This window comes from Mus caroli, unplaced genomic scaffold (genome assembly GCF_978045245.1).
Source record: "Mus caroli unplaced genomic scaffold, Mus_caroli_1 scaffold_10, whole genome shotgun sequence".
NCBI lineage: Eukaryota > Metazoa > Chordata > Mammalia > Rodentia > Muridae > Mus > Mus caroli.
Window position 1 is genome coordinate 58,636,425 of NW_028227265.1, and position 27,752 is coordinate 58,664,176.

The following is a 27,752-nucleotide window of genomic DNA, read 5'->3' on the forward strand; positions in this document are numbered from 1 at the left end:
CGGCCGGGGAACACACAGCGATGGACGAGCCGAGCCTCCTGCGGCGCCGTGGGCTCCAGGTGAGGTGGGGTGCGGGTGGGAGCGCGGACAGAGCCTTCCGGGTCGGGAAACTGAGGCAGGGAGTGAGGAAGGCGGGAAGCGTCAGATTGCGCCTTCTTCTTACTTGCTGTCCAGAACGGTTTGCGTACGAGGTGATCTCTATTAGATGGGGAAAACTGGAAACTGAGGCTGGGCTCTGGCATGAGGAGAAGGAACTCGAGGGTTCCTGCACCACACCAGCCGGAGGGCGTGGAGCTTCAGTATGTGCAGCCACTGAGGTGAACACAACCCAGCCGCCTGCCAGGGTCGCCTCTAGCAGCTAGTCTCCTGCCTTCGGTTCCTTCCAAAGATGAGCAAACCGAGGCTCTCGCCTAAGGAAGCCTCCACAGAGACTGCCCGGTTGAGATTCCATCTCTGCAGGAACACAGATCTGTGTGACCACGAAAGATCTGCAGGGTGTGTGATAGTGGTGGCTTCTTCGAGCCTCAGTTTCTAGATTTGGCGTTGCGCCTCCGGGAAGTAAGTGGGTATAGAGAGATCAAACTGCAAGTCCAGGGCACTCCCGGGTTGTGGGACTCTGGAGGCGACACCTCTGGCTTCTCTGGATCTCAGTTTCCCCATCTATAGCAAAACTCATAGAGGTTTGCCTGCTTCGTTCTGAGACTGGGACCGCACACCTAAACGACCAACAGCTTTGCCGTGGGGATCTTCGTAGCTACCGTCTGCCCTGCTTCTACACTGTGCAGAACCTCAACTGGCTTAGAGTTGACCGCGCAGGGTGGCACCGGCCGCGGGAGGCAGGCGCAGGGCAGAGGAATTTGGGGAAGTGAAGATTAAGTAAAGCTGTTTGGACAGGGGCAGTGGGGCGGGTCCCCCCTCCCCGAAGAAGCCGCGGAGCGGAGACCCTAGCGGGAAGGCGGGAGTGGGGGCGGGGCTGGTGCGCGGCGGGTGTCGCCCGGGCCCCAGTTAGATGCGAACCCGCCCTCGGCCTCTTAAAATAGAGACACCGCCTCCGGGTGAGTGAATGGGGGCGCGGCTGACGTCAACAAGCGGGACCTGTTCCACATGGGTGGTAAATATTTTCAGATGACAGGTCCCACGTTACACACGGGGAAACTGAGTCCCGCAGAAGTATAGCGGTTCTCAGGGTCAGGCAGCCATAGGTTGGCTGCAGGGAGGACCTGAGGAACGGGCTCAGCAAGTGCAAAGGTCAGGAGGCCATGGCTGGGTGTTGTTTTTAAAGGGGAATTAAAGCCTGTAGCCAGAGGTGGAAGCTCACGCCTATAATCCCAACACTTGGGCGGCAGAGGCAGGAGGGTCCAGGAGTTCAAAGTCAGTATAGGCTCGTCTTGAAAAACCCAAACAACAAAACCATCCAGAAAAAAACAAATTCACAGTTGGAGCTGGGTTCGAAAGACAATGGTGAGCTTTTGAAAAAGCTAAATTTTGGGGGGCATCGAGAAGGGTAAAGGCGTTTGCAACCAAGTCGTATAACCTGAGTTAATCTCCAGAATCAACATGGTGAGAGAGTTGATTTCCACAATTTGTCCTCTGAGATGCACACATGCGCTGAGGCACGTGGGCACACACATATAGTAAATACACACACAAGTAAATGAAAGAGAAAAATAAGCCGGGTGGTGGTGGCACATGCTTTTAGTCCCAGTACTCAGAGACAGAGGCAAGTAGATCTCTTGAGGTCGAGGCCAGCCTGATCTACAGAGTGAATTCCAGGACATTCTTGTCTATATAGAGAAACCCCGTCTCTTCGGGGGGGGGGGGAAGAAAAAAAGAAAAAAACTTTAAAGCTAAATTTCGATGCCAAGGTAATCGGTAATCCAGAGCAGTGGTAGGTGCTGGGGCAGGGAAAGTCCTAGTAACAGGAGACAAGAAGGCTTACACGACACTGGAATAAAGGCCAGATTAGGATAACGTTAAAGCCCTATTCTAGAGCCAGCCTGGTCCATATCTGTAATGGCACGTTCTAGCTTGGGCAACTTACCCAGCTCTGAACTAGCTTGGACTGCAAGGTGGTGCCCTCTGTAAATAAACATAAGAAAACAAGCTGGGTGGTGGCAGAAGTTCACGCACTTTTCTGTCCTTAAAAGTTCGCCCAACACCTTTAAGCAGCCAGAATGCAAGAGAACAGTACCCAAGAGGTTGAGTCCATATGATTCCTGGAGGATCCAGGAAGAAATTGGTGCAGTGTAGGGGATGCCCAACTCTGATGATGGGTAAAGGCAGTTTAGTTTGCACCTTAATATCCCACTGACTGCGTTTGTTACACGGCATGATATCTAATTCAGAATGTTCTTTTGTGAACTGATAGCATAATGTCATTGAAAATACTTCATGTACCACTAGGAAATGTTAGCTTCATTATAACCACAGGTTACTGTCAGCCTATGGGGAATGTGGTGGGACTTTAACAGCCATTATTTGTTGCTGTTCTCCAGTGATAAAATGGTGCTGCAACTATATCTTAGAGCCAGTATGTGATTTCTCTGTGATTTCTTTGCTCTTGGTTAAATCTGATACACTTGTTTCTAGTTCTCTATTATGTTAATTTGTGTTGTATTGTATTTTGGAACAGGGTCTCACTTTGTATCCCAGTAAATGCAGGGCAATCCTCCTGCCTCAGATTCCTGAGTGCTGGTCTTTCAGGTGTAGAGTAATCCATGCTTGGCTTGCTTCTGGTTTTTGTTGTTTGTTCGTTTGTTTGTTTGTTCGTTTGTTTGTTTGTCTGTTTTGTTTTTGTTTTTGATTTGGTTGTGTTTTTAGGTAATGGTTTACATAATGATTTTGTCTCTTTTGCATAGGTTAGTACTGGACTTCTCTAAAGATATATAAATATCATAAGGAAAGGAGCCATTTATATATAATGCCTCTGATGTACTTGCAAAAACCTTGGTTTAAAATGGTTCACAGTAGCCTTTCAAATTAATTCTGGTGTAAATTTTTAATTAAATCACAAAGGAACTAAAATTGAATGTTTGATTGCTAATGTCACTGAAATATAAAATCATAAATTAAGTTATGAGGTAATAAAAGACAAAAAAAAAGTTTGCCCAAGGGCTGGAAAGATGGCTCAGTGGTTAGGAGCACTGACTGCTCTTCCTAACATCCTGAGTTCAAATTCCAGCAACCACATGGCTCACAACCATCAGTAATGAGATCTGACGCCCTCTTCTGGAGTGTTTGAAGACAGCTACCGTGTACTTACATATAACAAATAAAAATAAAATCTTAAAAAAAAAGTTTGCCCAAGCCAAGCCATGCTTTTTGAGCTATCTTTGACTGGCTTAACAGGTTAGAGCCTCAGACAATCAAAGGCCAGGCTACCTGTGACAGCCAATCGGAGTGCTTGGAGGCTGATGCTGGAAGTCTAGGCTTCACTCCTAAATGATGGAGGCAGCACTTCTGGTAGCCAAGGTTAGCCTTGAACTCCTAATCGTCTTGTCTCCTCCTCCTGAGCAACATCAGGCCAGGCTAATGGCTCAAGGGATGGGGCCCCAGGCTGTGTGTGCCCGGCAGCTGCTACCAACTTGAGATCAGGCTCATGGTGTAGGTCAGGCTCGTCCACTTCAGCCTCTAGGGTAGTTGGAAGGCAGACGATGCTCTCCTGATGCTACAGAATGGTTCATTTGGGAATGAGCCCCCCCTACACACACGCCTAGGTATATTTAGCCACCTCCTCCAGGAAACCCTGGAGTTGGAGTTTTGTTAATGATGATGTTGCACACCTATCATCACAGGAGTTGGGCAACTGAGGCAGGAGGACTGCTTCAAGTTCTGAGGTCTGTTGGGGCTGCAGAGTGAGATTGTGTTTAAAAAACAAAAGCCAAGTCCCCATTAGGCAGATAACCTCTGAGGCTGGACTCTGGGTTCCAGTGGACCCCAGGCCGTGGCTCACAGTATAGTTACTGTTGGAACCACCCAGTCGTCTCAGTTTTAAAATGGCAGCCCACCCCAGCCTGGCATGCCACCATGGACAGCTGCTGCCTCTTGACCTCAGAAGCCCTGGCTCCTGTGCCTCGAGTCACAAGTCCCTCTGGGGTGAGGCTCCACCATAGTGTCCAGTTCCTGCTGGACACTATGAGATCTCTAGGCTGGTGATGAGTCCTGCGGACAGCATCACAATCCATGAAGAATCCCTAAACACAGTATTTAAAGGGCAGCCGTGGTTGGCTCAGTGGGCTGAGTGCTTATGTCTCAATAGAATGCTGTAGTTCAGTGCTTGCCTAGCATGCATGGAGCCCTTGGGCTCCATCCCCAGCATCACATAAGCCTCCATCAATCTAGCACTCAGAAAGTGGAGACAGGGAGGATCAGGAGTTCAAGGCTACCCTGGGCAGAGGGAGGGAGGGAGGGAAGAGACACAGACTGTCTCAACAACAACAACAACAACAAAATAGCAGTCCCGGAGGGCCATCTCCTGTGATCCCAGCACTCTGCAGGCTGAGACAGGAGGATGTGAGTTCCAGGCCACCAGTCTGCATTTGCAGAGAGAAGCCCTAAGAAAAATAAATAACAGCCAGTAGCTGGGCGTCTGTGTGGGAGTTGCCACAGGAGCAGCTGTAGAGGAGGCCGCAGAAGCAGATGGCGCGGGGATGTCGCGGGCCCACTTCCGGGGAACTTTCCGGGCCTGGCACCCCCCACCCCCACCCCGCTGCCTCTTGGAGTCCTTTTGTATCTTGGGAACGCGTTTAAATCGTGTCGCTGACGATGTGCCGGCACTGGGACCTATGGAACCTGCTGTTTTCTAACTCAGTTAACTCAGGCACAGAGAGGTTAGGCCAATTGCCAGACTCTACACAGCAGGACCACCAGATCCCAAGAAAATGCCAGGATGGTGGAATCCCAGGCTGAACCCTCGAGTTCAAATTCTGTTTTTTTCTGTCTTGGTAGTGGGGGGGGGGGGGCTGGTGTAAAAACACCCCGGGTCCCCCACCCCCCTCCCCGGGACTGGATGAGGCTAAGAGGAAACCCTAGGGTATCCGAGCACAGCAGGGGTCCATCTCTCCCCCTTTGCCAGCCAAGTGGTCCAGTGCCTGGCAGTTCCACCCCCCTCCAATTGGCTGTGGGGACGGATGACGCCACTGGTTGCCATGACAAAAACCCGCCTGGGGATGTGGGTAGTCTGGAACCCACCATTGTAAAAATAGTCTGTGTCCCCAAAGTGGCTGCCCCAATGAGTGTGTCTGTTGAGCTGGGGCGTCTAGAGAGCCCATTTCCCAAATCCGCTCTGTCTCTATGCCTCAGTCTCCGAGCCTGTACAGTAGATGCTGAGTAATGAGACACAACATGGTGGTTTCTGTTTAATTTGTTGCTGGGCTGAACAGTAGCTGGAAGTAATGTGCCCTGGTCATGTGCACAGCTTTCCTGATGTTAAATCCACTTCCAACAAGGCTTTCTTAAAATTAAGGGGGAAAAAAATCTCCCTGAAGAAGCAGGTGGTGGTGCAAGCCTGTCATCAGCAGCTGAGAAGCTGAGGCAGGAGAATCACTATGAGTTGCGGTCTACCCTGGGCTACCTAGAGAGAGCCTGTCTCTCATGTTAGGGAATGGCCCAGCCAGGCAAGCCACCTGCCAGGAAGCTGGTGCCTGTCTTTTCCTGGGATCCACACTGAAAGAGATGCAAGTTGTCACATGTGCCATGACACAAGTGTGTGTGCACACAGACATAACCACATGATCAGAAGGGACTCTGGGGGCAATGGGGTCCAAGGCCAGGTACAGATCAATTTTTTTGAGTTCTCAAAGGATAAATATAAGTGTCCCTAGCCTGGACCAGAACCCACGACTTCATAGGCTCCTAGGATCTGGAGAACTAAATTGGATTGTTGAAGTGACAGGTGTGTCCACTAGTCCTAGCACAAAATTTATGTGTTTGTTGTAAATTATTATTACTTGAAACAAGTCCCACTCCGTAGCCCAGGCTGAAATGAAAATGTTCCTGCCTCCATCTGCCATCGCTGAGAGGACAGGTTTGAGCCACTGCACCTGTCTTCATTTCTTCTTCTCCCTTCATTATTTTATTACATTATTTATTAATCTTGTGTGTGAGCACACACCCTCAACCACTTGCAGGAGAAGGAACCCTCCTCCCATCATGTGGGTCCTGGGGATCGAACTCAGGTGGTCAGGTTTAGCAGCAAGCCCCCTTTCACACTTAGCCCCAATTATGCATTCATACCCCCTCCCCACCAGCAGGGTGAGGCAGCTTGGGAGCCAGGTGGGAATACTGCAGGTGAGAGTAAGGACTAAGTCACTGAACATCATAGAAGGCTGCAGTTGCCACGAGGACCCTGAGGCAGTGTGTAAGCAGGGAACAGGTCTTGACTGGGTCTTGGGAAGCTGATGTTGGGATGCAGAGGGTGGAACACTTCCTAGGTTGACCCCACTCTTTTTGTCTCATTTCAGAAGGAGCTGAGTCTTCCACGACGGGGGCGCGGGTGAGTAAACTGATTCAATGATTAATACAGCATTGCCTTCTCTCCTTCCATTTGTGCATCTATTGAGGCAGGAGATGTCATCCCAGAACCCCCTGGAGATTCCCTGTCTCTGCCTTGCAAGGCTGGTGTTACAGGTGGGCTGCTGTCATGGGGTCTATGACCCTGAACTCCTTATCATTAGCAACAATCGCTTTAACCACTGAGCCTTTCCCAAGAATCTCCCTTCCTTGCCCTCACCCCCCAAAGAACACTTCTCAGGGCTGGAGAGATGGCTCAGCAGTTAAGAGCACTGGCTGCTCTTCTAGAGGTCCTGAGTTCAATTCCCAGCAACCACATGGTGGCTGACAACCATCTGTAATGGGATCCGATGCTCTCTTCTCGTGTGTCTGAAGACAGTCTTCAGACACATATAAATAAATAAATAAATCTAAAAACAAATAAACAAACAAAACAAAACAAAATCCAACAAATTCCCACCTTGGGGTCCAGCCAAAGCATATTTGCAAGTGATTCCAGCAGCACCCAGGGAGCTGAGGTCGATTGACAGCTCCAAGCCAGCCTGTACTACATAAGATCCTGCCAAAAAACAAAACAAAACAAAACAAAAACCAAACCAATATTTGGGGGCGTGATTCCAGTGTAGACGGCTTGCTCAAAGATTCGAAGGCCATAGGCTCGAGAGGTGGCTCAGTGGCTAAAGGCAATTTGCTGCCATGCTCCGGATGCATTGGCAGCCCCAAAAGTTGTCTTCAGGCCTCCAGGTGTGTGCAGGGACAGACCTCTTCTACTGAATAAATAAGTGAAGAAAGATTTGATTCTCAGCATTGGGGGGAGGGGCGCGATTATGAAATATTAACTTCTAACCCAAGTACATTGGAATGGGCTTGCATGACAAGAGAGAGACTCGCTTCCTTTTGGCGCCGGCCAACAGAATCTGTGATGCTGCCATCATCTGGGGAGCTCTGGAGCTCAAAGAACATTTTGTTCGGTGCGTCGCGGGTTTACAGATGGATAAACAAAGACTGGGGGAGGGGTTCACCTTCTGTTCGCTCCAGAGAGCAAACAACCTTGGACGCCCCATCTTTGAAAGTCGCGCATGTCTCAGTCGGAGGCTTACAAGTTTTTGAGCACCTACGAAGTGCTGGGCCCTGCCCGTTGGAGAAACAGGAGAAAGAGATGTTTCAACCCCTCTGGCGCCCCGGTTCTTAATGGGGGGACACAAAACGTGAAAAGTGTGTGCTCAGGCAAAATTAAATGGAATGAGACAGGCGCCCGGGTCATTTGGAGGAGGTGAGGTTTGGTGTTGGAGAGGACCAACGGCGGGCAGGGCAGGAGGAGTCCGGCGAGGCGGTCAATGTGTGGACAGTTCCAGACAGGGGGCCCAGGAGTGGAACTTGCTTTGGCAGTGAAGGCGGGGCTGGGCGAGGTAGAGGAAGAAACGCAGGTTCTGAGAACAGGGTCTCAGTCGCCCCAAAATCATGTGTACTACGGCTGGGGCGGGGCTGGACCTTGTCCTTAGTGCGTTGTGAGGGGCCGGGGACGGGAGGAGCGCAGTGCACCGACCTCGAGGGCAAAGTCAGGGCCAGAGTCCTCCAGGAGCTGCTAGCTCTGCCACCCGTGCTGTACGTGACTCGACCCCGGGCTTTCAGGGACCAGATCTGTAGGGGCGCGACGATGGGAGGGGACACGACAATGAGATCTCGGGTGGGAGATCCCAGGCCACAGAACCCAGGTCTCTTCCCTCCCGGCCCGTGGCTGGGCGGCTGAATGTTCCGGAAACTGGTCAAAGAGGGTCAGACAGCAGCCCCCCAGGATTGCCCGCAGGTCTCTCTATTCCGAGAGCGCACGCTCTCCAGAGCGGGGCGCTCAGCCCCACCGCTCCAGGCTCCGCCTCTGTCCCTGCCCTCCACCACAGTTCTTAAGCGGTACCGCCCACAGACAGGCCCAAGAGCCAGAGTCCACACACACTCAGAGGCCCCGCCCACCACCTCACCTCCGCGCGACTGGGGTCCTGCAAGTTGCTTCCAAATGCCCAGCCCATAGTACACTTTTGAGGCCCAACCCCACCAGCCGCATCGGTCTCCGTTGTACTAGGCTCCGCCCTCTTCAGAGTCTCCTCTCTCCCAAGCCTCCCATAGCTCCGCCTCTCATTCTATAACCCGGTCTACACACCAGAATCCACGCCCTCGTTCTTACTCAGGACCTCTCCAGAAGCTCGGCTCCTCACCTATAGCTCTCCTTGTAACTCCGCCCACACCTCATAGCCCCACCGAACCTTGTAGTCCCGCCCCATCATCCTTTAGTCCAGCCCCGCATCATTGTAGTACTGCCTATAGCCCTGCCCCTCGGTCCACCTTCTGTCCCGCTCCTGGACACGCCCCGTAACCCGTAGCCCCGCCCCGAGTCCCCGCCCCCGCCAGCCGCCGGTGCGCGCGTCCCTCTGTCCATAGTCCCAGCGCGTCTGCTCGCGCCCGGTGCTACCGGGCGTCGGTTCCCGCGGCGCCGCCATGAAGTCCCGTAGGGAGAAATTACTGATCCCCGCGCTGACGCTCGAGTGAGTACAGAGGCCCGAGCACCGCGGTACGACCCCTGGGAATCCGCGGGGGTCACGCCGGGTCGCCGCGGGGTCACCGCTCCCCTCTGTCTTGCAGTCTGTCGCCCAGCAGCCAGAGCCCATGCCTGTTGAGCCCCGGCAGCCCGTGCAGCCCGTGCAGCCCATCGCTGGGCCTGCAACCCTGGAGGTGAGTGGCGCCGCCCAGCACGCGCACCCTCCACCCGGGCCTTTCACACCCCCTGGCTGCCCCAGGCCTCAGTGTCACCCCATCCTTGGCTTCACATCCCGCGGGAACACCCAGCCTCAGGCTAGAGCTGGACAGGTGTCCCAGGCCAGGTCAGAACTTGAGTCCAAGGACTTCTTGAGACAGGTGCTGGATTCCCAGGGCCCTGTTGGGTAGTGACCTCGGGAATCTGCCAGAAACTCTCCCTGTGGTCACACACAAACCCAACGGGCTGCACCAGACTGAAAATAGCCATTTCTGCTCTGATCATATTTCCTACTAAGGGAACTGAGGCTCAGAGACAGACCTGTTATGATCCCCTAAATCTGGAGGCCAGCTTGGCCACCACACCCCACTTAGAGTCAGCACCATCCTCTGTGACTCTGGGGCAGGTATCAGGGACTTGCCCATGTGAAAGTCAAGTCTTGACTTACCTGGGAGCCATTTACACCTTAGTATAAATGAGCTGCTTAGCACATTCCATAGATTTTGTAATGGGGAAGACAAAATACTATGGAGTCCACAATGAATTTCTATTGGGTTACCTCCATTCCCTCAGCAAACTCCTACTAGGCACCTAACCAGTGTGCCAAGTAGAAAGTCCATAGTTGTGAACAAGTATGGCAGACATCTCCCTCCGAGGGTTCTCGTTTGGCTGGAGGAGGTGGCCAGCAAGCAAACAAGTGACAATGTTCAAATGCTGACCCCTTGGGGAAGTGGATTGGAGCCATGGACAGAGCTAGGTGAAGGTAGCACTGGGCATCTAGCACTGAGTGCAAAGGTCCTGAGGCAGCCTTTTGAGGGGGAGAAGGTCTTGTGGTGATTAGGACATCTGGAGGAAAGCTGGTCTGTCTGGACCGGGTTGCTCGGTGGGAGGTAGGCACTGCTGTTGCCACATTTCCTCAGCAGTGGGTGGAGGAGATCCAGGGCATCCTAGGAGACAGTGTGAGGTCAGATACATCTCTAAGTCCTTGGTTCCAACCCAGGGGAGGGCAGGTGAGAGGAAAGGGAGGGACCCTAAATTGGGGTTTTATGTGACTAAACAGCTTATACCTAGAAGAAATGGAGGCACTGCTGGGGACTGGAGCCCAACCTACCAGGCAGCCACAGTCACCACCAGAGGGTGGCAGAGCCACTTCACCTGTAGCCCCAGAGCCTTGAGCCTCTCACATTTACTGCCCCGTGCTGGAACAGAGTGAATGGGATTTGCCTGGCAACCATTTATACACCTCAGTATGGAAGAGCCCCTCTACTGTTGGAAAAAAAGTCCTCGAGTGTCCCATAATCCTTATGATGCCCGACCTTGTGCGACCCACCTGCCTCTCCCCATCTGTCCCCCGACATGTCACGCTAAGGTGCATCCTCCGGAGTGCAAGTAGATCCCAGTGTTGGTGGAAGGAGCACTCCCTGCTGAATGAGGACATCTTTCTGCACCATTGTTGAGTGTTTATTTCCTTTACAACCTTGAGAGTCCCTAAAAGGCTGGGCCTGAATCTCTCTGCTCACACTGTATGCTCTGGGCAGGGCCCAGTATGCAGCAGGTGTTTATTTGATGCTCTGGCATTGATGAAAGCAGGTAGAGGCCGGTCGTGGTGGCACACGCCTTTAATCCCAGCACTTGGGAGGCAGAGGCAGATTTCTGAGTTCGAGGCCAGCCTGGTCTACAAAGTGAGTTTCAGGACAGCCAGGGCTACACAGAGAAACCCTGTCTCCTAAAAAAACAAACAAACAAAAAAAAAACCAAACAAAAACAAAAAAAAGAAAGAAAGAAAAGAAAAGAAAGAAAGAAAGCAGGTAGAGGGGCTCTGTTGGCCTTTAGGGTCAAAGGCCATCTTGACTTGACCCTTCAGACCACAGACTGTCCAGGGCCTGGGAGGCCAGGCTCAGAGGAAATGTACCTGGGGTGTGCAGGGTATGGGGGCTGGGGACAGTGGTCCAGCTATTTGGAATGTGGGAAGAGGTAACAGGATGGGTTGGCCAGATTAAGACACACCCAAGGCTTTGCTGTTTAAGCAGTAGCAGAGAGATAAAGCAAAGTCCCCAGAGCAAGTCACAGGTGATGTTATGGCCCCTGCCCCAAGAGGGTTTCATCTAGAACCCCTCGGCAGAGAACCTGTGAGCAGGGACCCCTGTATGCTCAGCCTTGCCAGGCAGGCACTCTGGATAGTTGCATAGCCCAGTTCTTCAGAGTGGGAAACAGGCCAGGTGGGCTGCTAAGGCATTAGTTTGTGGCTGGGGATAAGGAAACAGCTGTGTATCAGATGTGTTGTGGAGGTATGTTCCCAGGCACAACAGTGGTGGGTGGCTCTTCCTGGAGGTGTATGAAGCCCAGGGCTCCATCACCATTTGTGTCCACAGTTAGGAGGGTTTGAGCTCAGTGCTCAGACCTGACACAAGGCGATCATGATCCTCTTGGTCACACGTGGCCACTGCAGGGCCTGTCCTTGTGACTAAGAACTTGGGCTCCAGCCACTCCCTTTCTCCAGGTCTTTCCATGATGTGGTTTTCAGCTTTTGTCTCCGCATGCCACCAGCTCCTCACTGGAGGCTTAACCCTCTATCCCAGCTTCTCAAAGGTCTTTCTTTGCTTTCCAGGACAGACATGGAGGCGCTCTAACACCATCCATGGCTCCCTGTTACATTTTTCAGTGAGCTCCAATCCTTATTGCAACTGTGGTTAGCTCAGCGAGCACCCTCCTCCCCATCTGTGACACTCTTTCCCCATGCCCACTGGTTCTCTTCTTTCTCATGGTCAAAATTATTATGTTGCTTGTCTACTTGCCTTCTTTGCTATTTCTTGAGAAAGAAATAGCGTCCAGGCTGGCCTTAAGTTCCTAGCTGTACCCCTCAAGTCCTGTGACAAGAGGTGTGTGTTACCACCTCCAAAAGTGTGGTGAGGGCTGGAATGGAGCCCTCCATGCCAGGCAAGCATTCTGCCAGCAGAGCTATATCCCTCTTTCTTTGAAATTAGTCCTTGACATTCTTCATCTGTCTCTTTATCTGAGATCAAGGACTACCCTGAAGTCACCCCTAGATGTCCCAGAGGCAGGTAAACTGTTAAGTGTTCAATAAATGTTTATCAAGTGAATAAATGACTGGATATGGGTTTGTGCTGCAGCCAGCAGCATGGGGAACGCCTGACGTGGCAAAGAGCCTGGAGGAGATGTGGCAGAGTCTCAGAGTGACTTGAGAAGGATGAGTTGGGGAAAACCTGGGTGCGTGTGCCTCAGTTTCCCCAGCTATCTTCTCGTACCAAATATAGGATCTGAGCTTCAAATCCGAGCAAGGCTCTGATCCGGTGTCTAAAAGTCCAGGGAGTCGGGTACTGTCAGAATGACTACCACTGGCTACCTAGGACCTGGGGGAGAAGGACATATTCCTTTGGTTTGTAGTATATGTGACTTATCGCCTTTGGTAATGGCTTTCGTGGCCATGCACGCTGCGTTCATCGCAGACATCATACAGATGGGAAGGAAAGGGGAAGAGCCAGGCAGGGCTAACACCTTCGAGTCAGAGGGCGGACCCGTCACAGCCTGCACTACTAGCCAGCATCGCCAAAGCCTCACTCTGCGGTCCGGGCCCTAGCAACGCCCCACCTGCTTGTCGTGGCCCTAGCGATGTCCCGCCCTCACCGCGCAGTGCCCTAGCAACGGCCAGGTAGCCCCGCCCCCCCATTGCTCAGAACCATAGCAAAGCCCTGCCTGGGCTGCTGAGGTCCATAGCAACGCCCCGCCCTCCTGCCAGGGTGCCTCTCCCGGTGCTTACTTAGAGCTCAAGCAACATCCTGCCTGTGTTGCTGAGGTCCATAGCAACGCCCCTCCCTTGCTACCTAGAGCCCTAGCAACGGCCAGGTAACCCCGCCCCCTTTGCGCAGAACCCTAGCAACCCCCTGCCTGTGCTGCTAGGGGGCCTAGCAACGCTCACGTTAGTCCCAGAGCCCTAGCAACGTCCACTACGCCGCGTCGAGCTGCTCGGGGCCCTAGCAACGCCCCGCACTGTCCCTCAAGGCCCTGGCAACGCTGGGCACCGACAGGCGGGTTCTAATTGCGCTCCATCCCAGCGCTTCCGGCAGTGCTGTAGCAACAAAAGCTCCTTAGTTGGGGACCCTAGCAACGCCCCGCCTAGCACTGTAGCAACGCCTCGCCCCTCTTCCTCCTCCATCACGACGCCACGCCCCCTCAGGCTCCGCCCCGTGATTGGGCGGGGCTCCCAGCCGGGCTTCCTCCTTGCTACCGCGCGCGCTCCTTGTTGCCCGCGGCCACTGGGCCGCTCTACGGGGCTCAGGCCGAATTCGGCCGATCTGGCCGAGGCCCCGGCCCACGGAGGGTGGCAGCATGTCTGACCCCAGCTACTGGACCGCGGTCGCGGCCCCCGGGCACCGCAGCCGCCTGGCCAAGGGTGCGCTGCTACAGCGTTCCAAAAGGTAGGGGCGGCTTGGGGCGCAGGGTCTAGCTGTGGACGCCGGTATTTGAACTTGGGACTCGGGCCTTGCAAAGCGTTGAATTTGGGAAGAATGAAGCAGTCTGTTCTGGACACTCAGCGGAAATGTTGGCGCAGATGCAAATACTCATGGCCCAGACTGACGAGTGGGTGGCAGGTCTACAGCCAAGGCATGCTTCTCCTCGGCCCAGGTCCTCCTTTGCAAGGCACAGAGGCCAAGAGGGATGGTGCCTCAATTGTCGACCCAGGTTCTAATTGTAAGATAGCTTTTACCGTGCGGTGTGACTCCAGGTAGTTCTTCAACCTCTCTGTGCTTGGGTTTCTCTGTATTTAGGTTAGCATAGTTGGGAAAAGTCTTAGATGCAAGGACCCTGAGTGCTCGATCCAAAGCTTCGATTGGGCCTTGAGATAGTGTGGTGCCTACCATGGCTTACAGGCCTTTTAGAGCAAGGAACAGTGTAAGCAGTTGGCGTTTAATGTGTGCTCAAGTGGGATGATCCAGGTTCTCTGAGGCGTCCAATATGGTTGTTTTCAAGGTCTTGTTTAAGCAAGGGAAAGGAACCAACCAGTCTCATTGGCTACCGGTGCAGGACCATGGGGCAGCAGGGCAGGGAGAGGATGTGGCTGCCAGTGTGTGTCGTGTGCAGAGGGGGGCGACAGGAAGTCTTGCAGGGCCCTTTGGGTTCCGCTTCTGCACCCACACTTCAGCCTAGGGGGCAATTCTTTACCCTCTTGGTAGCTGTGTGAGGAGCAGGTACAGTTGGTGGGTCCCCCAGCTCATTGCTGGTTTGTACTGTGTCCACACCTGTGGCTTAGCTGACTCTGGGGGCGTGGCATCCTGTAGGCAGGCTCTTAGAGCATAGGTCCCCCACGGCCAGCTTCACAGGCTGTGTTGATTTTGTGCACCTTCTGGGTGTCCTGATGGGGGAAACAGAGCCTCCTGCAGCAACAGACAGGCTGGGCTCAGCTCCCTACAACCTATGCCCTTTGCTGCCTGCGGCATCTCCTATCTTGGCCTGCAAACTGCCCTTCTGTCACCCAAAACCCTCCCTGCCTCCTTAGGGCCCCGCCTGTCGCTCCCTCCCTGACACTTTTACAGAGCTGCGTTGGTGGAGGGCTGTGTGGGCTGCTCTCCTTGCCTTCAGTCAGAGCCGCTGTTGCTGGGTGACTGTAGGGGGCTGGGGAGGAGGGCAGGATCCCTGTGACTTCAACTCTGCCAAGGTGGAGGCGAAGCTCAGGGTCTGGTGGGCAGAACGGGCCAGAGACCTGGGCTGGGGGATCAGGGCAGGTGTGCCGAAAGGGACATGGGTTTGTATGTAGCCCACGCTGTAGCCCCCAATTCAGAGACCGGATTGAAGGGGTGTGATACCACAGACTAAAGCATTAGCTCTTTGGCGGGATCTTGGGAAGGTAGAGACAGCAGTTTCAGGGACAGGGAGGGAGAGTGGAGCTGGCTTCCTACAACCACAGCCTCTGGGCATCTCCTGTCTCCACCAGACATCTGGGTGTGCCAGGCTGCCATCGTGGTGTAAGATGAAGGGCCAAGGGCTGGGAAGGAAGAAGTCAGTGTGTCCTAGTCACCTGACAGTGTCCCCATGAGGCTAGATGGGTGTTCTCCCACTATGTCATATGGTGGTAATGAGGATGGAAAGGGAACGTTGAAACAGTTTGTGTCCCATGTGTCATCGTAGGAGATCGGGCATTGAGAGTCACCTCTGAGTCTGTCCCAAGGCTAGTCTGTGCTATATGAGACTGTCTCAAGAATAAGAAGATATGTTTGCGCTGGGTGTGGTGTCACACACCTTTAATCCCAGTACTTTTGAGACTGCAGAGGCAGGTTCTGTGAGTTCAAGGCCAGCCTGGTCTACAGAGTGATTCCCAGGACAGCCAGGACTCCACTGAAAAACCCTGTCTCAAAATAACAAAAAGAAGGGGTATTTGCCTAGGGATGACTCCCAATGGGTCTCAGAAACCCCTTAAAGGGATCAACCACAGGGACATCGTGGTTGGTCTGGGCCAGCCACAGCACACTCCCAACTGTCCCCCTGTCCCTCAGTTTTGTCTTCTAACCCTGCTGTCCCCTCCACAGCTGCCGCAGTGGCAACCGTAAGAGCTTGGTCGTAGGGACGCCCTCACCCACTCTCTCCAGACCTCTGTCACCACTCTCTGTCCCAACTGGTGAGCGGGGGAGATCCAGGTGGGTGGCTGGGTCCTGCTGCCACCCCAAAATGACTGTGTCCCTACGTCCCCTCAGCAGGCAACAGCCCCCTGGACAGTCCTCGGAACTTCTCCGCTGCAGCAGCCATCAGTTTCCCCTTTGCCCGGAGGTGAGTGTCCTGGCCTCACACAGGGCTACTAACCCTCACGGGGCCAGACATGCCTGGCCCTCATTGATTTTTGTCCCCCTCCCTTGGCCCCTTTCTGCCCGGGTGTCTGGTGGTGGTCCCTCCTGCGTCTTCTGCCCTCCACAGCCACCTCTCTCACGGTGACAGGTAAATTCAGAGTTCTGGGAAGGAAGAAGGGGCTGCGGTCTGACTAAATCAGAAACTCACTAACAGCTGCAGAGGTTCACTAACCAAGCACTGACACGGTGCCCAGGGCCTTCAATTCCACCAAGGATTGAGCCACCAAGGCTGTTGTGTGCGTGGGTGCAGGGGACTGAAGCCCCCCTTGGGTATCCCTGAATTGTTTGTGGGCTGGGATCTTCCAGTAGCAACAACTGACTGGCCAAAGCTTGGGCTGCACCTTATCAGGGAGGTAGTGGACCTTGCTGCCTGGAGGGTCCTTGATCCAGAGCAGGCATCTGCCAACACAGCTTGCTGTAAGTCCCCACCAGCACAGGGCTGATCTGCCTTTCCATCTGTCCCTGTCCTTCTCCAGGGCTGACGGCAGAAGATGGTCACTTGCTTCCCTCCCGTCCTCGGGCTATGGGACCAACACTCCCAGCTCCACTGTATCGGTACTGACAGCTGCCTGGGCAGGTGGAGTGGGGTGGGGGGTGGACTGGAGCAGACACAGGCCCTGCTGTGATTTGTGGGGCTCCCACTGCTTGCAGTGGGCCTCAGTGGGCCTGCGGGATGCTAAGGTGCTGGGTCTGGGCCGTGATGCCGACCTTTTCCTTGCCCCAGTCAAGCTCGTCCTCCCGGGAGCGTCTACACCAGCTCCCCTTCCAGCCCACAGCAGACGAGCTGCGCTTCCTGTCCAAACACTTCCGCAGCTCAGAGAGTGTGGTGGACGAGGATGGAGGCCGTTCTCCGCGCCTGCGCCCACGTTCACGCAGCCTCAGGTAGACTTGGGCTGGGACCTCTCCACCCCACTAGGGCCTCCTCTGTGACCCTCACCCTCCTGTGTCACCCTTTCAGCCCTGGACGCACATCAGGAACCTTTGACAATGAGATAGTGATGATGAACCACGTGTACCGGGAGCGCTTCCCCAAGGTGTGTTGCTGATTCCTCTACCCTGTAGCTGCCACTCTCTGTTAGCAAGGTCTACTACCCAGGCCCTGCACCCTGTCACTCACCAGAACCCCGCCCACCACTAAGGCTCTGTTCCTAGCCAGTCACCAGAATCAGACCCTCTGCTGAGGCTACCCCAGCTCTGATCACTGCTGTCAGTCATCTCCACCCTGTTTCAGTTATTCCTGTCCCACCCTCTGCCTGTCCTGTCTGACGATAGCCCCGCCCCCGACTCAACCGCCCCCTCTCAGACTCCTGGACTGTCCTCTGATACATTTCTGTCATTACTTCCCCCCCTCCCCCGCCTCCCGCCTCTCCTCCCTACCCCCACTGATCTCTGCTCACATCTCAGGCCACGGCGCAGATGGAGGGCCGGCTGCAGGACTTCCTGGCAGCATTTGCTCCTGGCGACCGCCTGGCACTGGCAGACGGTGTCTTGGGCTTTATCCACCACCAGATCGTGGAGCTGGCACGGGACTGCCTGGCCAAGTCGGGCGAGGCTCTGGTCACCTCCCGCTATTTCCTGGAGATGCAGGACAAGCTGGAGAGGCTGTTGCAGGATGTACGTGGGGCCGGGCCTGACAAGTGGGCACGCCCATAGGGGTGGGGTGTGTTGGGGGACACGCCTTTTGGGGGGTGGAGTCTGCGGAGGCATGGCTGTTCCCTATAGATGTGGGCGGGGCCTCTTCTGTGGGCGGGTCTCGTCAGGTGCGCTTGCCCACAGGCTCACGAGCGGTCTGACAGCGCCGAGGTGGGCTTCATAGTGCAGCTGGTCCGGAAGCTACTCATCATCATCTCCAGGCCAGCGCGGCTGCTCGAGTGCTTGGTAAGCGGAAGACGGGCTCCTGGGGTTCCGGGAACCAAGTGAGGGCTCATGGCTCACGGCTTCTCCCGCGCAGGAGTTCGACCCGGAAGAATTCTACCATCTTCTGGAGGCTGCAGAAGGCCAGGCCCGCGAGGACCAGGGCGTGAAGACCGATCTGCCCCGCTACATCATCCGCCAGCTGGGCCTTGCCAAGGACCCGCTGGAAGGTGAGGGGCATCCAGAACAAGGACGATTTGGGTTGGAACCCAGGGCTCCCTTTGCTTCCTAGTCCCAACATCATTCTTCCGCTTTATGACAGTGACCCCTGCCACCATGGGTAACGTTCAAAGACTCACTAGGGGCTGTTGTTTGCCAGTCCCTGGAGCAGAACACTTGGAGAGCTAAGGCTCTGAGGCATGGCTTTGCTAGAAGATTCTATAGTTCTTGCTACTGGGCTACATAGTGAATCCTGTCCAAAGAGCAAAAAACCAAAACAACAACAACATTTAATTTCTTTGACAGAGATCCAGCCCCTGAATGACCTTGATGAAAGCCAGCCTCCTGCTCCGGGATCCCCTGAGGTGAGTTACAAGCTGAGGTAGAACTGTGTTGTCCTTTCCTGGGTGGTTGGATTAGGGGGTGAGTTTGCTGAAGTATATGCTTAACAATTGTGACTTGGGGATGTGGCTGCAGTGGGACTGCCCCATCATAGAAGTATCCCAGAGCTGGACTGGGCTGTAATGGGCACTGAAAAGGTGGGTCTTGAAGGATGTGTAGAAGTTTGCTGGGAAGCAGGCTCTGCTCAAAAAAAAAAAAAAAAAAAATTTAAAATTGTAAGAAACTTCCATACTGGTTTGACAAGTTTGGACGGAGAAGTAGCAGTGAGAAAGCAGCTTAGACTTGGGGCCAGCTTTGCAGTGGACAGGCCCTGAGCTCTCCCCTTGCAGAGCCGAGGCCTGGGTGGTCCGTCTCGGAGGAAGCCATGTGAGAGCGACTTTGAGACCATCAAGCTCATTAGCAATGGAGCCTATGGGTGAGTCCTGGGTCCCTGCTGGGTACAGCTTTGGGCTTGGAGTGATGGCTACTCAGCGTCTCCCTTCCTGTGTGCAGGGCCGTCTACCTGGTACGCCACAGGGATACGCGGCAGCGCTTCGCCATCAAGAAAATCAACAAGCAGAACTTAATTCTGCGCAACCAGATCCAACAGGTGTTTGTGGAGCGAGACATCCTCACCTTCGCCGAGAACCCCTTTGTGGTCGGCATGTTCTGCTCCTTTGAGACCCGCCGCCACCTCTGTATGGTCATGGAATATGTGGAAGGTGTGGCCCCTAGGCTGTCCCCCTTCCACCCCCGGGGCACAGCTGGGGAGACCCAGAGAGGGATGGATGGGGACTCTGGAGGGCTTTGGCAGGTGAGACGGCCACTGTGCAAGGGAAAGGCTATGTACTTTGGCACTAGCTGTGGGCAGAGCTCCATCCATCTTAGAACCTCCCCTGCTGGGCAGAACCTATAGACGGAGTCCCCACCCCTTGCTGACCTCAGCAGCACGGGCAGGACCCAGACCTGATCCAAGTCCCCATGTAGGGGGTGACTGCGCCACGCTCCTGAAAAACATGGGCCCACTGCCCGTGGACATGGCACGCATGTACTTTGCGGAGACGGTGCTGGCACTGGAATATCTGCACAACTATGGCATTGTGCACCGAGATCTCAAACCTGACAAGTGAGTGACCAGGGTGTGGCTGTGGCTCAGGGCGGAGCTCTGGGTGGGGCCATGGTGTTAGGGGTCGGGTAGGTGCTGCTGGGACCTTATGGGGTTGCCAGGATGGCAGCAGAGAGACCCTACACACATGCACCTGCTCTGCCTGTAGGGTGGAACTCATCTAGTCCCACCTGTCTCTGAAGCTGGGACCTCTGGGTTCTTGGCCATGTGCTGCTGCTGTGTGCACTCAGCTCAGCAGATGTATTTGACACCTGCTGTTTCTCTCGGCACTTCATTTCTGTGTAGCTGAAATAGCGCACGGACAGAAGTCACAAACACCTGCTTCTTTGTGTGCCTAGGCATAATAGAAGGGGGCAGTGAATGCATAGCGGTGTTTATAGAAAGTGACCTTTGGGGGATTTTATTTGTAAAATAAATCTGCACAGTGCATTAAAAAGGTCACAGCGGGACATGGTGGGACAACCTACAGAGTGAGAGGTCACCCTGAGCCACATGAGAAAGACATATTTTGGTTTTTTTGTTTTGTTTTGTTTTGTTTAATGCATGTGCATTCTGACATGGGTTACCTAGGGAGACCGGGTCTCAAACCAGTATATACAAGGGGTCTCGGCCAATCTTGGCAACTGTGCTGGCTCTGGCCTTCCCACCCAGCCTGAGGGTCCTGGCCTCACCCACAGCCTGCTCATCACCTCCCTCGGCCATATCAAGCTGACGGACTTCGGCCTGTCCAAGATCGGCCTCATGAGCATGGCCACCAACCTGTATGAAGGTCACATCGAGAAGGATGCCCGAGAGTTTGTGGACAAGCAGGTGTGACCCAACCCAAGGGCAAGCCTGAACCCACCCAGGCTAGGCCAGCCTCATTTCCCATGTGTGTAGGTGTGTGTAGGCTAGTCTCATTTCCCATGTGTGTAGGTTTGTGGGCTAGCCTCATTTCCCATGTGTGTAAATGTGTGGGGGCTAGCCTCATTTCCCATGTGTGTAGGTGTGTGTGTAGGCTAGCCTCATTTCCCATGTGTGTAAATGTGTGGGGGCTAGCCTCATTTCCCATGTGTGTAGGTGTGTGTGTAGGCTAGCCTCATTTCCCATGTGTATAGGTGTGTGGGACACCCGAGTACATCGCACCAGAGGTGATCTTCCGCCAGGGCTACGGGAAGCCAGTAGACTGGTGGGCCATGGGTGTTATCCTGTATGAGTTCCTGGTGGGCTGTGTGCCATTCTTCGGGGACACGCCTGAGGAGCTGTTCGGACAGGTTGTCAGCGGTGCGTCTTAAAGGGTCTGAGACTGGGCTAACCACAATACTACCTCTTGGTGGGGTGTGCTGAAAGGTGCTAGAAAGGGCATTCTGACACTCCCCCTCCCCTGCCTCCGCCCCGGAACTTCAGATGAGATCATGTGGCCAGAGGGAGATGAGGCCCTTCCCCTCGACGCTCAGGACCTGATTACTAGGCTTCTGCGTCAGAGCCCAATGGACAGGCTGGGGACTGGTAAGTCCGTGGGACAACTTTACTCGAGACCTAGTTTACCAGGCTGTGTGGAGGAGGGAGCTGGGAGCTGGGGTTTTAAAGGGTCTGTAGGAGTTAACATGCATTAAACTTTGAAGGAAATACTTGGCTCTGGTGTTCCCCATTTTTTTTAACCACATTTCTGGGTCTGTCCTGGCTCCATTCAGTGGGAAGGGAGGCGGGGAGTGGGGAGGGGGTAGTGTGCAGAACTCAGCCAGCCTGTCTGCAGGTGGCACCCATGAGGTGAAACAGCACCCCTTCTTCCTGGCCCTGGACTGGGCAGGGCTCCTGAGACACAAGGCAGAGTTTGTCCCACAGCTTGAAGCTGAGGATGACACCAGCTACTTTGACAGTAAGTGGGGACCCTGTGGATGCAGAACAGTGCCTCCTGCCCATGATCCCTGTCTGTGGCACCCCTGCATGTTAGGGGTCCTCCCTGTCTGCTCCTCTTACATAAAGCAGCCTTGAGACATCTCCTTGTAGGTGCAGGAATTCCTGCTGTGACCACAGAGCTTTGGGGACACAGTAGGGACTACCAGAGTTTAGATCTGCTGTGCAGGAGTCTGTTCTCAGATGCCTGGCAGGCTCCAGCTCAGGTTCCCATGCTGGCTGGGCCGTTCTCCTGTAACAGAGCAGCATAGCCCTGGGCCTCTGGATGTCCCCGGCTGCCCCAGCCTCCCCTTCCCTCCCTCCCACAGCTCGCTCTGAGCGGTACCGCCATTTGGGCTCCGAGGACGATGAGACGAATGATGAGGAGTCCTCCACGGAGATCCCCCAGTTCTCCTCATGTTCCCACCGCTTCAGCAAGGTAGGCTGGCCAGTGGCAATGCTCCCAAGTCTGTCTGCCTGTGCGGGGTGACCTCTGTCACTGTCCCCTCATTACTGACATTAAGAGAGAACACCTCCCAGGTTTACAGCAGCTCTGAGTTCCTGGCCGTCCAGCCCACCCCCACCTTTGCTGAAAGGAGCTTCAGTGAGGACCGAGAAGAAGGCTGGGGACAAAGCCTCGGGGACCGTGGCCGCCGGCTGAGTGCTGACCTCCGGTAGGTGGGCTGAGGAGTTGAGAACCAGATCACAGAATCTGAGGTAGACAGAGCCTCCCAGTGGCCCAGTAGGAAAGAGTGAAGGCAGGAGGTCCCTGCTGGTCTCACTCCACAGTGGCCGCTGTGCTCCATAACACTGTGGAACTTGGCTCCATGGCCGTTTTCTACCCCAAACACACTTGCCTAAGAAACTCCATTCCGCTGGGCATGGTGTCGGCGTGGTGGCACACGCCTTTAATCCCAGCACTCGGGAGGCAGAGGCAGGCGGATTTCTGAGTTCGAGGCCAGCCTGGCCTACAAAGTGAGTGCCAGGACAGCCAGGGCTACACGTAGGCCTAGGCCTAGTCCTGGAAGCTTCTAGCCTCTGTACAATCTTACCTAGGCCTAGAATGTTTTCAGCCTCTGAGGCTCACTGCTGAGTAAGCTCACCCTTTCTAGTTCTTTCTGAGCTCTGGCTGATTCAACTCAGCTGCTACAGCTCTAACTCCTCTTCACACTGACGGATTCAAACTCACTCACTCACTCACTCTCACACACTCACACACTCTCTCTCTCTCTCTCACACTCACACACTCTCTCTCTCTCTCACACACACTCACACACACTCTCTCTCTCTCACACACACTCACACACTCTCTCTCTCTCTCACACACACACACTCACACACACTCTCTCTCTCTCACACACTCACACACTCTCTCTCTCTCTCACACACACTCACACACTCTCTCTCTCTCTCTCACACACTCACACACTCTCTCTCTCTCTCTCACACACACACACACTCTCTCTCTCCTCCCCCTACCCCCCCCCCCCTCCTGAATTGCCCTGCTTGACCTCATAGTAATTCTGTTCTAATCTTCTGGCTCCCGATTCTTTGGCTCGGTCTGTCTTCACCTGTGTAGAGTTGTTCTCTCCCTGCAACCTGCCTCTGCACTACTGTCCCAGGAGAACCGCCTCCTCCTCTCTGCACCGCCTCCTCCTCTCTGCACCACCCCCTCCTCTCTGCACCACCCCCTCCTCTCTGCACCACCCCCTCCTCTCTGCACCACCCCCTCCTCTCTGCACCACCCCCTCCTCTCTGCACCACCTCCTCCTCTCTGCACCACCTCCTCCTCTCTGCACCACCCCCTCCTCTCTGCACTGCCCCCTCCTCTCTGCACTGCCCCTTATGTAGCTTCCCATTCCTCTTCTCCTGAGAGTTGGCCATGTGCTACTCTGTCAAATCTTTCTCTGGTTCGTCACTTTGTCTGCCACTCAATTAGACATCACTTTCAAACATGGGTACTTCCTTCTACAAACTAACTTTACCTTCATTGTTTGGGATTACAGCTGTGTACTAAGCGTTCTGTACTCCAGCCAGGGGGAATATAGAGGCGTGCTAAGGCATGTTGTTATTCCAGTCAAAATTGCTGTATTAAAATCTCTCTCCACTGAATAGTTCTGCAAGCAGGTATGGCTGAGTGACATAGTCTCTTCCCTCAAACAGGCTAAGGTCCTGGACACCTGCCTCCTCCTGTCAGCCATCTTCCTGTCAGACTGACCGGGGTCCTAGCCCATCTCTCCTAAGCACTATCAGTTTGGACGTGATGCCTAAATTTGCCTTCTCCTCTGAAGATGAGGGAGCAGGTTCAGGACCTGCTGATCCCCAAAAGCCTGTCTTCATTCTGGGGGAGCCTGACCCCCCACCCCCGACCACTCCAGTGACACCCAAGCCCTGCAACCTTTCTGGTAAGTGGGCTTCAAGGTGAGTGGGGAGTTGTTGAAACAGGAATAGAAGTTTCTCCACACAAACTGAGAATAGACAGGCCTTACACACTCTGAACCTGCGTTCTACCTTCATGGGGGGCAGGGGGGGCTGGGATGAGATGGACAGGTGTCAAGCTCACCCCAGTTGTCCCCTCAGCTGACACAGCTGTCCTCAGCCATGCCCGCCTTCGAAGTAACAGTACAGGAGCCCGACACTCCACCCCTCGACCCCTTGATGCTGGCAGAGGCCGCCGCCTAGGAGGCTCAAGAGATCCCGGCCCTGAGAAGCCCCGGGCCTCCCCTGGTGGCAGTGGGGGTCGAGTGCCCAAGTCAGCCTCTGTGTCCGCCCTGTCCCTCATCATCACAGCAGGTGATGTGTCACTTTTCCTTGTGGTAGGTGGTGGGGTGCTTCTAGAACTGGATACAAGGCCAAGCGCCAGGGTGGGGGTCATGTGGCCACATGGGAGAAGAATAGAAACCCACACGTAGTGAGTGTCCTTCCCACCCTCCACAGACGACGGCAGCGGGGGCCCTCTCATGAGCCCCTTGTCACCCCGCTCGCTGTCCTCCAATCCCTCCTCCCGAGACTCCTCACCCAGCCGGGACCCATCACCAGTGTGTGGTAGCCTGCGCCCCCCCATCGTCATCCACAGCTCAGGCAAAAAGTATGGCTTCAGCCTGCGCGCCATTCGAGTCTACATGGGTGATAGTGACGTGTACACGGTGCACCATGTGGTCTGGGTGAGTCCTTGACAAACCCCTCACTGTGGGACCTGGCTGTGGGAATCAGGGTGCTCGCCATTCCTGAGTGGGTCCTGCCATGGGCTTGTGGGGGTGTGGCCTGCTGTACCTGACCTCTATGCTGTGTCTGCTCGCCCCTCCCACCCCCTCACCCCCCGCAGAGCGTGGAGGAGGGGAGCCCTGCACAGGAGGCAGGACTGCGTGCTGGGGACCTCATCACACACATCAACGGGGAGTCGGTCCTGGGCCTGGTGCACATGGACGTGGTGGAGCTGCTGCTGAAGGTGCGACCCGTGGACCCCTGGCCTGAGTGTATGCCCACTGTGCATCCTGGGCAGCTGTCTCTGACACCACGAGCCTTTTATGGCTGCACCTCCCCTATCCTGGGGTCCAGGGCAGAGGGGAACTGAGTGTCAGGTGCTGGACAGGTGTCATGGACCCTGGAAAGCTCTCAGGTGACTGGTGTCCCTTCCGCAGAGTGGCAACAAGATCTCCCTGCGTACCACGGCCCTGGAGAACACCTCCATCAAGGTGGGACCCGCGCGGAAGAATGTGGCCAAGGGCCGCATGGCCCGTAGGAGTAAGCGCAGCCGCCGGCGCGAGACCCAGGACCGGTGAGCAGGGAGGCAAGGGAGGCAGGGAGGCCCCAGCACCCCCAGCCTTCTCAGCCTCCCTCACTGTTACCATGTCTGTCCCCAGGCGGAAGTCTCTGTTTAAGAGGATCTCAAAGCCATCTTCTGTGCTCCACACCAGCCGTAGCTTCTCCTCGGGCCTCCAGCACTCTCTGTCCTCCAGCGAGAGCCTCCCCGGATCACCCACTCACAGCCTGTCTCCCAGCCCCACCACACCCTGCCGCAGCCCTGCCCCCGACGCCCCCACAGGTGGGCGGGCTCTCAGCCTGGCTTTATGAAACTGCCTGTGGATATGAATGTATACGCACGCCTATGATAACAATCAGTAAGGAGTCATGGCTGTGCTTGAGTTCAGTGGATGGCTTGGTGGCCCTGTGTTCATTGAGTATTTAAGTGTCAGACTATGCAAAGAGGAGGCAGAGGTTTCTGAGAGGAGGGGGGGGTCAGTGAGGCCTGGCTTTGATGGGTGGGTAAGAGTTCATTAAAGCAAGGCCAAGGGTGGGTGGCAATACTGGAGGGCATAGGCAGTGCCAGTTTGGTCAGTCCAGGCCCTTCCTCTAGGAGGGGGACACTGACCAATCAATTCCTGTTGCCCACAGACACAGCATCCCCACCCAATGTGTCCCCAAGCTCCAGCAGCCCCGCTTCTCCAGCCACTGGTCACACCCGTCCCAGCTCCCTGCACGGCCTGGCAGCCAAGCTCGGACCACCTCGTCACAAGAGCGGCCGCCGCAAGTCCACAAGCAGTATCCCTCCATCTCCTCTGGCCTGCCCGCCCGTGCCCACGCCCCCGCCACGCTCACCATCGCCCCTTCCGGGGCACATCCCCATACCCGCCCGGTCCCCTAGGCTGCGTAGGGGCCAGTCGGCCGATAAGCTGGGCCTGGGCACCAGTGAGAGGCTGGATGGGGACGGAGGCCGGCGTGCCCGGGGGGCCGAGGCTGAGCTGGTCGTCATGAGGAGGCTGCATCTATCAGAGCGCCGGGATTCCTTCAAGAAGCAGGAGGCAGTGCAGGAGGTGAGCTTCGATGAGGAGCCTGGGCCGCCTCGCGCAGTGCCAAAGATCGCTGTGCAGGGTGCAGAGGCCACACCTGGAACCCCAGGACCAGCCAGGAAAGACTGACCACCTCTGGCTGCAGTTCCTTATGCAGCTATCATCTTCACCAAGTCACACCTAGATGGAGTGCAGCCATCAGCCTGGGACTCGGCGGAGGGTGCCCTCTTCCCAGGAAGGGCTGGGATGGGGGTGCCATTGACTTGTAAATAGCAAGCCCTCGCGACTAATTTATTACTTTTTATAAGCAATAGCCAGGCTGGCCCGCCTGGTGGACTCGGCTGTCTTGTCGTTGGCACCTGCAGCACAGCCTACAGACCCTGTTCTCTGGGTCAAGGCAAAGCACTTTGGGCAACTTCTGTGTTTTCTAGTTTGTCCCCTGTCCTTTCCAAGTGTGTGTGTGTGTGTGTCCATCCCATTCCCAACCCAAAACCCACTTGAAGGCACACAAAAGCTGGTCCCTACTGAGTTTGGACAGAATTTGGAAGCTGCACCCTGAAGCAGGGGGATCACCAGTTCAGTGGCAGGCTACACTCTGAAGACTACCTTCTGTGTCTGAATAGCTCTCCTCAGACTGTCCTTACTCCACTCTGCCTGTGATCCTGCATGCTTCAGTTTAGGGGAAGTGTGGGAACAAAGGGCTTGGGGGGGATGTGGAATGCTCTGGTTTGAGGCAGAATAGCCCATACACCTTGCAGGGAGTAACTGACAGATCTAAGGGCCATCAAGGTGGGAAATGTGTCCACTGCAGGGTGGGACAAAGCACTTGTCCCAAGTGAGGACCATGCCTGACCACCAACCCCTGCACCACAAAGTCTATGCCCATGTGCACGAGCCCCAGCATGGTGAGTGCCAGAGGACCGAGTGTGGACCCCAGCTACGCTGTGCAATTCTAGAGGAGTGTCTTTCCCATTCTGTGCCTGTTTACATGACTAACCCCAGTGACTTGCACACTTCATGTACACTGAGCACACCTGAATTCCCCTCAGCTTTGTGTGATCCAAGCAGCTGAGCTTCCTAAGGCCAGAGGCTTGTCCCACAATGGCCCAGTAAGAGTGCCAGGACAGGACGGGCTCTCCCAACCCTACTGTGAACATCGCCATGGGGGAGCCCAGGCTGTCCCATGCTGTGTGATCTAGCAGCCATGTAGTAGGTTGCCAGTGGTGCAGCTCTCCACACTCCATGAGGGGAATTTGCAGGCACTCAAACCCCCTGCACCTCCCTGACTCGCAGCCAGTACCTTCTGCTGGAAGGAAGACCAAGGCTGTGCATGAGTAGCCCTCCACCCATCTTGGAGCTGGCATCAAATAAAGTCCCATGAAGCCATCTGATAC

General features: G+C 55.0%; 1 protein-coding gene across 16 annotated transcripts; it reads left to right on the top strand.

Annotated features, from left to right (window-relative positions):
- Positions 1-27,749, top strand: Mast3 (microtubule associated serine/threonine kinase 3). Of its 16 annotated transcripts, none has more exons than XM_029480558.1 (29): positions 1-59; positions 6,462-6,493; positions 9,145-9,234; positions 15,799-15,887; positions 15,964-16,036; positions 16,181-16,201; positions 16,590-16,668; positions 16,838-16,995; positions 17,072-17,147; positions 17,518-17,727; positions 17,890-17,991; positions 18,065-18,197; positions 18,493-18,551; positions 18,918-19,003; positions 19,081-19,289; positions 19,555-19,693; positions 20,371-20,503; positions 20,791-20,956; positions 21,080-21,181; positions 21,429-21,551; positions 21,898-22,007; positions 22,109-22,242; positions 23,732-23,973; positions 24,149-24,361; positions 24,506-24,732; positions 24,894-25,016; positions 25,210-25,346; positions 25,432-25,613; positions 25,964-27,749. In XM_029480558.1, exons 1-29 carry the CDS (start codon positions 21-23, stop codon positions 26,485-26,487), a joined length of 4,011 nt encoding a protein of 1,336 aa, XP_029336418.1. In that variant the 5' UTR covers positions 1-20; the 3' UTR covers positions 26,488-27,749. The 16 variants fall into 16 exon arrangements, with proteins under 16 accessions (XP_029336418.1, XP_029336419.1, XP_021025023.1 ...); XM_029480559.1 differs by having other exon boundaries at positions 15,967-16,036; XM_021169364.2 differs by lacking the exon at positions 16,181-16,201.
- The last annotated feature ends 3 nt before the right edge of the window (positions 27,750-27,752 follow it).

What these genes read in the sequence shown, in the direction of transcription:
- Mast3 (XM_029480558.1), top strand. Translation starts at nt 21, where the DNA reads ATGGACGAGCCGAGCCTCCTGCGGCGCCGTGGGCTCCAG. An exon ending in TGCGGCGCCGTGGGCTCCAG is followed by an intron (nt 60 to 6,461) that starts GTGAGGTGGGGT and finishes GTCTCATTTCAG; the next exon opens with AAGGAGCTGAGTCTTCCACG. An exon ending in CTTCCACGACGGGGGCGCGG is followed by an intron (nt 6,494 to 9,144) that starts GTGAGTAAACTG and finishes TCTGTCTTGCAG; the next exon opens with TCTGTCGCCCAGCAGCCAGA.